Here is an 11,726-nt window from a genome sequence, read left to right on the forward strand (position 1 = left end):
ATCGGCTCGTACTATTTGAGTACTGAACTTTAGGTGGACATGGACTCTGAGCAGCGGCAACGTAGTATGGTTCCTTCAATGTTCTGCTAAGGGGTGTCAATGGATGTGCGCTGTTAAAGTTTTCTGCGTAGATTTTTAATTTGTCCAAGTTTTCTGGCTTTCTTTCTTTAAAGAATGCGACTAAATCTGGGTTGCAAGCTTGATAGATTCGATTCTTCAGCGTTAGATAGTAAAGGCCTGCTTAGTCGTCTTGTTTTACGTTTGCCAACTCAAGCCATCGATTTAGAAATTGAGTAATTCGGTTCACGAATGTATTAAAGTCTTCTCCACTTTCCGGTTTTGCAGTGTGAAACCTTTCCTGGTAACCATCTTCCGTTAATCTAAATCTTTTTAGTAGAGCGTCTTTAATTTTACCATAGTCATCTGCATCTTCAGTTGTTAAGGTATAGAAAACTTTCAGCGGTTCTCCAGATAAGCAGTTAATCAAGGCTGTGGCCCATTTGCTTTCCGGCCAACGATAACCTTTAGCATGAACTTGAATCGGTGTAAGAAGGATTCTAGACAGTCTGAGCGTTCATTAGCAGGGGGAATTACGGTATAATTGTGCAAATAGGTGATGAAAGCATGACAATTGGCACACAAGTACCTTATACCACCAAGAACACAATCTGATAGAGAAGCATTCTGACATTTTACAAAAAAGTTGGTTTTAAAGCATTTTATATTTTACTATATAAACATTAGTAAATTCAGGGGGAATAATCGAGGAAATTCTATTCGCCCTCTTACTGATTAGTACTGAATATATTAATTATGTTGCGAAATTAACATATTTTCTCTCGTAATTTTTGTTGTATATCAACCATAGACATATTCCCTATCTTATAGCTTTCATTTTGAAAGATTTAGGGCTGTTGGTTTTCAACGGGCATATGTTAACAGCGTCAAACACGGCGAAATTAAATATTATTTGAAAATGAATAAAATCATGAAAATTATATTACACAGTACAAAATCCACGACCAACTCCATATTCATGTGGCTTTACAATGAAAAAAAAACCCTTTGAGCTTTTATATAGCGCAGTATTCCAGTAAGTGTAAATAAATAAAACAGTCAGTAACAGTATCCTGTCAATATAATATATATAAAATATCGTAACTTATTTATTGCAACAGGGAAGCATATAAAAGATACTTAAGTCTCGCAAAGGACTTTGAAATACCCCAGGAAAGAATATTTTCATGGTGCGAAGAGAAAATAAAAGAAGAAAAAGAAGAAAGAATTCGAAGAGAAGAAAATGAAGAAAGAATTCGTAGAGAAGAAAAAGAACACGAAGAAAGAATAGAGAAGAACGAGAAGAAAGAGTACAAGAAAGGGAACTAAAAAGACAGATAGCTTTAGCAGAAGAAGAAACCAAAAGGACCCAAATGATGCTGGAAATTGAAAAAACAAAAACCGGTCATGAAAGAAAACATAATAATGGTGATGAATTTTTCGTGAAACTTCCCCGCATGCCAACCTACGATGTAGCAGAGGGAATTAAGGGCAAAAATAGCTCAATTGTACAAACTGATGAAAGCATGAAACTTTCAGGGATTGTAAAGCACGTCAAGGGCTACAAAATGTGATAGAGAAGCACTTCCAGCGATGTCTGTGAGCCAAGAAATTAAGTAAATAAAAGTTGATATTTTTAAATCGGCAACAATATTTATCATGGCGTCCGATGTGTGAATGCGACATATCATTGTGACAAACACGAAGCGGCGCGAAGGTAGAAGCCGGGTGGAGGGGTGCGGTCGGTGGAAATTACCCAATCGGCTGACAGTTTCCAAAAAGTTATTTTTAGAATGGGCCAATATTGGGGCTGGCGGTGGTGTTTAAAGGGAAACATAAAACGTAAACCGGTGTTGACTCATTTTATAACTCTTTGTTAGCATGGATTGGTAATGATATGATCATATTACTATACACAGTTACATAGAATTATTTCATTGATTGAAATGTAATGGTGGGGATGTTCTCTCTCTCTCTCTCTCTCTCTCTCTCTCTCTCTCTCTCTCTCTCTCTCTCTCTCTTTCTTTCTCTCTCTCTGGAAATGGAAGATAAGATACTTGCTACAGCAACTTTGATAAAAGATATTACAATGATCAGCTACATCGATGGTGGTGATTTAGTAGCGAAGAGAGGCACACTACCATAAACTCTGCCACATCAAAAACATGAATAAGGGTAGAAAATCGAAGACTAATCATATGAAGGGAAAACATTCAGCTCCTGATGAAAGTTTCGCTTTCGCAGCAGTCGTGTCTTATGTAGAGGAGAACCATAATGCAACCCACCAGTTGTCAAAACTTATTAAGAAGTTTAAAAGTGACTGCACCAATAGAGGCTGTGGAAATAACTATGCACACCTCACCCGGTTCAAAGAGCGGCTTATGAGAGTCTTTCCAAGCATAGAATTATATTCTTCTGGACAAAATACATATGTAGCACACGATAGCAAAGTAGCTGCGTTATTAGTAAAGAATCAAAAGGAACAAGCAGATGATAATGCAATGTCTTTGTGGCGTGCAGCAAAAACTATCCGACAAGACATCATTCGCAAATGCCCGCAAACACCAACACAATTGGACATCGGGATTGGAAGTCAAGAAGACGCAGTGCCTAACTCTCTGTTGACATTAATCAAAATGATTTTGGTTGGATCGTCTCCTTCAGAAAAGTCCGATTCCAGGCATCAAGAAAGCCTATCTATATCACAACTTATTGTGTCAAATACCAAAAATAAAAATAAAACCGGGCCGACTTTTCAAAAAAAAAAAAACAATCGCAGATCAAAGAGACGCCATTACCGTTGTATGTAAGTCTTTTTTTTTATACACACATACAAGATCAAAGAAGATAATTGACACATTATTTTCGCTAGGGTTGTGTTCCTCATATAAACGTATGTTGTCATTGTCATCGGATATCGCATCAGCGACTGAAAATAGATTCGTAGAGGAAGGAATTCTTTGCCCAATCAATCTGAAGAAAGAACTTTTTACTGTTGCTGCTGTTGATAACATTGATTATAACCCAAGCTCAACAACTCACAAAAACTCTGTCCACGGAACAAGTATCTCCATGTTTCAGCAACCTACAAATGATGAGTCCGGTGTTGATCGAGAAAAGTTGAATATGAATACTTCTGACGTCATTCACACTGACAGCAATATTTTGTCGGATTTTCTAAAGGTCGCCCAAGAAATTGCATTTGGAGTTAAACCAAATATACCTGCAACAAACACTGCTCCATCGAACATTATTTCAAACATGACAAATGACCCTTATATGACAGAAGAAACGGACTGGCTACAACATGTTTCATCAAATTACTTGGAACAAGATGTAAAAACATGGGCTGGATTTCATTCTTAACGCTCTTTGTCTCATAATATGCCGAAATTCATCAATACAATGCTTCCGTTGTTGGAAGAACAAGCAAACAAAGGAAACCAAACGTCATTACGGATCATCACGTCACCCATCTCAGGGCCTTTACTCTCACTATGTACGACAAAGCATTAGATTGCACAGGTGTTAATGCAGCAAGAAAATATTCATTTTGCCAAAAAGGTCGTGCAATAGAGAGACTTCCTCCCCACAAAAAGTGCATTACAGCAACACATTAAACGGGCGGCATATCAAGCTGGCTATGTTTTGAGCTCTGCAACAGAAAAAGATCCTGTGCTACCATCACCTCTGGAATGGGGCTGGAAAATGGACGGAGGAAAACTCTTACCATACTGGTCATCACAACCGGAAGTATCCAAAGTGTGTCAACAACTTGTCAAATGTGGCTGCAAGAAAGGATGCACGTCCCGATGCAAATGATTGCGAGCCCGCTTACCATTACCATGAGTAGTATATAGGGTTGTAAATAGTTAGAAACCGTTTTTTGACGGAGGATGAGGATGATTGTTTTTTTACCTGTTAATCGATATGTTGAGTTCGATGATGTATTGAATGGTATTGTTTTGAGTTCGATGCTGTATTGATTGGTATTTTGTTTTGATTTCGATGATGTATTGATTGGTATTTTGAGTTCGTTGTTGTATAGAGTGGTTTGTTTTTGAGTTCGATGTTGTATTGATTGGTATTTTGAGTTCGATTTTGTATTGCAAGGTCATGTGACCTACCTGAGCGTGTGTTTATTGAGTGTTCGATTTGCCATCGATTATGTATCGAATGTTTAATTGCGTAATAATAGGGCTATACAGCTGATTAAAAAGGATCCTATCCCGGTGTTATTAGGTTCCGACTGGTTCACCCGCGCCGCAGCGCAAATTGAGGTTACGCAGTACAGTCCAAGGACTCTAACGCTGAGCCGCGTTGTTCTTTTAAATTGGTTTCTTACTCCTGAGTCTAATGACTTATTAATTTAATCAATTAAAAGTCCATTGATTCCCTCAAAGGTCAAAGGGCAAATAGCTCAGGCGTCAGCCGCAGAGCAGCGCCGCACAAAAAAAAAGGTCAAGGTCATTCAGAGCAGCCGGTAGTCTAAATCATTTTGATTGGTTCTTTCAAATTCTCCGATCTTGATCGGATATCATATTGTCATAGTTTCGTCCGTTTGATTGGTTCTTTGAAATATATTTTTGTCTGGACAGTGTCGTCGCAAAATGAGTGGTCTTGTGAAAGCATTAATTCTCAATGTAGAACCAGATGAAATGTTCCATTGTGTTAGAACCGTGATAGATCATACCCATTGTATACCTTAAAAATGTCTGTTCTAAAAAAGGAAATTAAAAGTTCCCATGGGAACATTTCGTTAATGTGTTTTGCTATTTAAATATAACCTTATACACATCCGGCTTAATGCCACTCAACGCTATTCTCACATCAGTCTTGTTATGATTACAAATAATTACGTTCACAACTGGAAAATATACGTCGGTACTTGACACCATCGGAATGTCTCTCGCACAAATAATTACGCACACATCTGGAAAATAAATGTCTCTCGCGTTCTTCAAACGTACTATCTCACTTTCATCTTAACCAATTATTTACTTTCCAGCCCTCGCCAGAAAATAATTACCTGTTTTACAGTCGTGAGAAAATATTAGCACTTTCTAAAAAATTCCAACTAAGGGATTGTGAAAGGTCAAATTCTACGTTCATTATTTTCATGGTGTAGTAAGTTTAGATCTGTCTTATAGGTGTTATGTTCAAATCTTTCATGGGTTTTTTAAAAATCGTATGTGTGTCTGTGTTTAGCTGTTCTGCTCACCTCTATCTATATAAAGTAACGATTTATTTATTTATTTATTTATTTATTTATTTATTTATTTATTTATTTATTTATTTTAATTATTAATCATGTACATCTGTGAAATATGTGGCATTAGTATTAAATTATTACATAATTTAATTCGTCATAAACAGAAGCATAACAAAGTTACTTTACATTCTTGTTCAAAATGTCAAAAGAACTTTTCTAGGAAAGATAATTTACAAAAGCACCAAAAAAATGTAAAATGTAGTTCACCCGAAGAAAAATTGAAAGAAAAGCAGGTTAAAAAACAGAAAAAAATACAGGAAAAAGAACAAAAGATACATTTTAAACAAGAAAAACAACAGCTAAAAAAACAAGAAAGAATTATAAAACAACAACAACGTAGAGAAAAACAAAAACAAAAACGACAAGAGAAACGCCAACAACGAAAACATGAACAAAAGCAAAAACAAAAACAACAGTCGTGTAGTTTATTGTCTACTAGTTATGTAGAACAAAACGAAGAAAATGAAACAGTGCTACAGTTACTTGAAGAACATCGAGAATCCATAAAGACACATTTTGTAGAAGGGATCTTTCAGTCTGTGTACACCATAGAATGGGGTTCGCCATATATAATTCAACAGCTTAAGGAGATTTTTAACAGACAAAGCGTAAGATTTACAATAAATTTTAGCCATTCTTTTCTGTTACAAAACCAAGAAAATTCAGAATATCGTTTTTTCCATGCTTCTATTAATAATAACAGAGCATTAGAAATCCCCAGACTTATCAGTAATTGGAGGGACTTTGAGGAATTTATTGAAAGTTTTAGTAATAACGATCATTTGGAGTTTGCCCGTCAACATAGACCAGATAGTCGTTTCAGAGTTCAGTCTATTTTATCGACCACGTTCTATCTCAATAAGATGAAAGAGTTTCCTATTGGTTGTTGTAACGCTGCAATTCCCGTTTGTGTTAAAAATAATAAATACATATATACTCTACAATGCAATTATAACAGACCCAATGATTTTTACAACGATAATTTATGCTTCTTCAGATGCCTAGCTTTAGCTCGGGGAAACTCGATTAATGACTTAGACAAATTCACTCACTCTTTATTCAGCCTGTATACATCAACATTTCCAACAGCATTTCCAGGTGTTACCATAGGAGAACTAGGCAAAATAGAGACGCTATTTGAAATCAATGTCATTGTTTATAAATATGACTTGGATCATACTCCTGGACGATACGTCGTTTTTAGGAGAAGTGCGAATACTTATTCTAATACGATGTATGTTTTACTTGTCAATGATCATTTTTGTTATATCAGAGACCTCGATAAGGCTATTAAGATATTCGGTTGTTGTCATTGTAGCAAACTTTGGACAAATCATTCGACTTTGTTACGTCACGAGAAAATATGTAAGGGAAATGCAACTCAATCTAGGTACCCGGGTGGGATTTTTCAACTTCTTCCTACCGATTTGGAGAAATTATCAGAAGCTGGAATTTGTATTGATCCTGATTACGTGTATCCGTTTGATCAGACACAAGAGAAGTTTAAGACTTTTATCAAAAAAAGGCTCTTCACCATCTCGACAAAAGAAGCTTTTACAAAAAGGTGGTCTATTAGGTGCCCTTCTTCAACCTGTCTTGGCTACTTTAGGTGGAATACTAGCGGGTGGTTTATGAGATGGAGCATGCCAAGAAAATGGTATTGGTGGACCAGCGTCTCTTGGACTCAATCCACACCCGAAGAGAATCACCGATAACCGAACCGTCCACAGAAAAGCTTTGGGATCTTGATCAGCAGATGAAAGATATTCTAACGCGAAAAGATATGAACTCAATCGAAAAAGCAGAGTTGTATCAACAAGTGCTGTGGAAATTCTTAAAGCGGAAAGATGAACGATCACATCAGATGGTAACTAAGACCAATCCTCAATCAATAAGAACACCTGACCCAACAGAACACGACACTTTAACAAAAGATATTATTGAGAGCGTACCTATTTCGTTGAGAAAGAAAGCGGAGAGATTATTGGATTATCTCAAAAGACACACAGAGCTTGAATGGAACCCGAGAGGGGAGATTAAATATCGCGGTAATATCATCCCAAATTCAAACGTTCTTGATCTAGTCAATGACGCACTCCGCAAAAGAAAGTCTGTCAACCCTGAAGGATGGGAATATTTTGCTCGTGCTCTGCAGGAATCCAACGTCCCACGTGATCTCATCGGTCATGCTGACAGGTGGGCGTATATTAGACAACGTCCGTCGAGGAATTTAGAAACGGTTAAACCGGAGAGAACATCTGCCTGGGTCTCATTCAAATGAAAGGAGATAAAACACTACGCGCTCGCTATTACAATCCTAATCAACCGGGATCTTATGGCGGTATTAAACCGTTAAAGACTGCTACGAAACTTAAAAAAACTGTCGTCAGCTCTTGGCTTTCTCATCAAGACGCATACACCCTTCATAAACCCGTTCGTTACAAATTTCCGCGTCGACGGATTATTGTAGGTGGAATAGACCATCAATGGCAGGCTGATCTCATTGATGTTCAACAATTGAAATCGTACAATGACGGGTACAGATACATTTTGACGTGTATCGATGTCTTCAGCAAGTTTGCGTGGGCTGTTCCTATAAAAGACAAAACGGGAGAAACGTTAAAAGATGCTTTCAGGACTATTTTAGAGTCTGGTCGAAAAACAATCCGGCTCCAAACCGACAAAGGCCTCGAATTTGTCAATAAAAGCTTTCAGCAATTTCTGAAGCGGAATGGGATTGATTTCTTTACTACTGAGAACGAGGATATTAAAGCTGCGGTAGTTGAACGATTCAATAGGACTCTCAAAGAAAAACTGTGGCGTGTGTTTACTCGTCAGAACTCTCCTCGATTCAAAGACGTATTACCCAAAGTAGTGAAAAGTTATAATCATTCTTATCATAGGAGTATCAAGTTACGCCCTGTTGACGTAACAGAGAAAAATCAAGGGGACGTATGGAACACATTGTATTTGGATGATCGACCTAAAAAGAAAACTAGTGCAAAACTTTTGATCGGCGATCGTGTGAGAATAAGTAAAAGTAGGCGACTGTTTAAAAAGGGCTACCTACCCTCTTGGACCGAAGAGTTATTTACAGTGACAAAATCCATTTCAACAACACCTAGAACCTACCAAATTACAGACGATCAGAACGAATGCGTGCGCGGAAGCTTCTATAAACAAGAACTGCAAAAAGTTGGTGCAAAAGAAATCTACAGAATTGAGACCGTCTTGGATAAGCGTAAAAGCGGACAAGAACTTTTGGTGAAGTGGGTCGGTTACGATTCATCATTTAACTCTTGGATACCAAAGTCTTATCTTCGTGTTTACAATTAATTATCATCCTTGTTGTTGTTTTTTTTTTGTTTTTTGTTGTTTTTTTTTTTGTTTTTTTATTTTATTTGTTTTTTTATTATTTTTTTTTTAATTTTCAAATGGAAGGATCCGAAAGTGAAAGTAATAATTCCAACAGAAATTCATCTTATTGGTCTATGTTTGGGAAACGAGTCCCTAGAGGGGAGATCGTGTTCTTGTGTCAGATGATGATTGTGTCGATTGTTGTGTCTGTATCATTATATAACTTGACGCGTGACGGAGAAACAGACAGACTATGGGTAGCACTTCTAAGTAGTTGTCTCGGTTACGTTCTTCCAAATCCAACACTGAATAAACGAGTTTAATCATGTCTTATTTAGTCTTACCTTCTAATAGCAGCATGAGCTATTTTCCGAATAATTCTCCAGGGCATTATTTTACAAAACTACCCAGAGTGTTGGATTTATCGACAGAATACGAAGTCGGTTTATCAGAAATATTATTCAGTAACACGTATAACAACATCCTTGAGAATGAAGCATTTTTCGAGTTTAGAGTTACTAACGACAGCGAACAAGATACCGTACTCATCCCATCGGGTTTATACGAGTCACCGGATGAACTGGTTAAAACGATGATGACTCATATAAGAAGGAAAATAAAAAAGAAGCACGAGGGTTTCATCAAATTTTATTACGACCGTGCAACTCGCAGAGTAATGATAAGGCTATATAAGGAAGGAACTTTTTTGCACTTGAGTTCGACATTGAGCAATCTCTTGAATATTCCAAATCATTATTTATACGGTCCAACGTCTGTGTCGAGTGAAAGGCCATTACATCTAAACGTCGGATTCGAAGCAGTATACGTATATTGCAACCTCGTTCAACCTAGAATAGTTGGGGATAGCGTCGTACCTCTTTTGAGATGCGTACCGAGCGGAAATAGAAGCATCATATTTTTGAGAAACCTAACTATGTTCCTCTCAGACTATTTAATTTTGACACGGTTGAAATCCTTTTAACCAACGACAAAGGCGAACCTTTGACATTTGCTTCAGGGAAGTCTATCGTGATACTTCATTTTCGAAAGAAGAGATTCGATTCGTAAAAAGTCGTCATGACAAAAGGGATCGTGTTCAAATCCAATCAAAAAGGTTACGATGATTATTACTGTACTCAAGCAGGACGTGGTCTACCCGTGTTTGTTGGTGGAAGACATCAAAGAGGTCGAGGGCTTGGGAGTACCTTTGGTGGTATTGCGAGATCTCTGTTTCCCATCTTGAAATCGGGCGCTAAAACATTATTAAAAGAAGGTGCAAAAACCGGTGCCCAAATAGCATCTGACGTCATTTCCGGTCAAAATGTTAAAACAGCTTTAAAACGACGCGCGGGGGAGAGTGGGAAAAGATTACTCAACAGAGCCGTGGGTGGTTTGACTTCAACTTCATCGCCGCCGCCGCCGCCGCCACCCGGACGTGTGACTCGGCGTATAAAACGACGACGACCTACTCAGACACGACAAAAGACCAGGAAGAGACGTAGGAAGAACGTAGCTCAAGACATTTTTGGTTGATTATCATGGCTTTGTTACATCCCTATTCCGCAGAGAGTGTACACAGCGGACTCGATCTGTTCTCATTACCCGTCACCCAGACTGCTGTTCAGGATGGTTTGTTTGTGGAATACCATCCATTCTCTACTTTGTCGAGTGGAGGTCCGATCGAATTTTCGATCAGCGGGGGGACGTCAGACTACTTGGATTTGCATAACACATTTATGCACGTACGCGTTAAAGTAATAAAGGCGGATGGAACTAATTTAGACGCCGATAGCAATGTTGCCCCTGTTAACACCTGGTTTCATGCCTTGTTTTCACAAGTGGATATGACTTTGAACGATGTTCTGGTGACGTCAAGTGAGAACGTTTATCCTTTTAGAAGTTTTGTAGAAACAATGTTGAATTATGATCAAGGTGCGAAAAGGAGTCACCTGACAATGGAATTTTTTCACGAGGACACCCCGGGTAAACTAGAAATAACGGATAGTACAAATGCTGGCTTCGATGCACGGAAAGAGCTGGTGAAAGAGAGTAAAGAAGTGGATATGATGGGAAAACTACATTTAGATTTCATGCATCAAGAACGGTATCTAATTAATGGAGTTGATGTAAAGTTGAGGCTTATCCCGTCTAAAGATGCTTTCCATCTCATGACCGATGCTGAGGGGTTTAAGAGTGTAATTACACACGCCTCGTTGTATGTTAGGAAGATTAAATTAAACCCAGCCGTGGCCCTGTCACACGAGAAAGCACTTCACATCGGCAATTGTAAATACCCCATGAAGCGCGTTGTCCATAAAACCTTTTCTATTCCAAAAGGAAATTTAAGTGCCGTGCAAGATAATTTGTTTTTATCGCAAACCCCGACTAAGATCGTACTGGGTCTAATCGAAAGCACTAGCTTTAATGGAAACTACAAAAAGAATCCTTTTAATTTCCAGCACTTTGATCTGTCCTATCTAGCCCTGTACTTGAACGGAAAACAGATACCGTCCAAAGCACTAACTCCGAATTTCAGTAGTAAACAATATGTCAGAGCTTATCACAGTCTTATGCTAGCAGCTGGACTGGTTAACAACGATGCCGGAAATGGAATAGATTATAATGCTTACTCTCAGGGTTGTAGTCTTTTTGGTTTTGATCTGTCACCATCGCTATTAGACGGAAACCAGTTTGAACTGGTAAAAAGCGAGTCGCTTAGACTAGAACTTAAATTCTCGACCCCACTAGCTGATCCGATCATTGTGTTCTGTTACAGCGAATTAGATAGTGTAATAGAAATTGATCGCACTCGTCAGGTGATCACTGACTTTTCATCATGAACAACGTAGAAATCGAAACGATGTTAAACGGACACGTTAGGGCGAGACGAATTTTTCGAGGTGTTTATCCTAAAGATAGACTTCCGAACAACCCGAATTCTCGTCAACCAGCTGCGTACATTATTAACACAGAGTCGAGTTCCGGTCCCGGAAAACATTGGGTATCTGTGTATTTTAACGGGATGGGAAAGGCAGAATAT

The 11,726-nt window shown here is 38.2% G+C and overlaps 1 protein-coding gene across 1 annotated transcript; it reads left to right on the plus strand.

Annotated features, from left to right (window-relative positions):
• Positions 1 to 10,224: 10,224 nt before the first annotated feature.
• Positions 10,225 to 11,526, plus strand: LOC144976545 (uncharacterized protein F54H12.2-like). The gene has a single exon (XM_078920841.1). The coding sequence runs from the start codon at positions 10,225 to 10,227 to the stop codon at positions 11,524 to 11,526; it is 1,302 nt and encodes a 433-aa protein (XP_078776967.1).
• The last annotated feature ends 200 nt before the right edge of the window (positions 11,527 to 11,726 follow it).

This window comes from Berghia stephanieae, chromosome 7, assembly GCF_034508935.2.
Source record: "Berghia stephanieae isolate SIO BIC M18660-M18661 chromosome 7, UCSD_Bste_1.3, whole genome shotgun sequence".
NCBI classification, from domain to species: domain Eukaryota; kingdom Metazoa; phylum Mollusca; class Gastropoda; order Nudibranchia; family Aeolidiidae; genus Berghia; species Berghia stephanieae.

Excerpts from the sequence above, each read along its gene's own strand:
- LOC144976545 (XM_078920841.1), top strand. The coding sequence starts at position 10,225 with ATGGCTTTGTTACATCCCTATTCCGCAGAGAGTGTACACAGCGGACTC.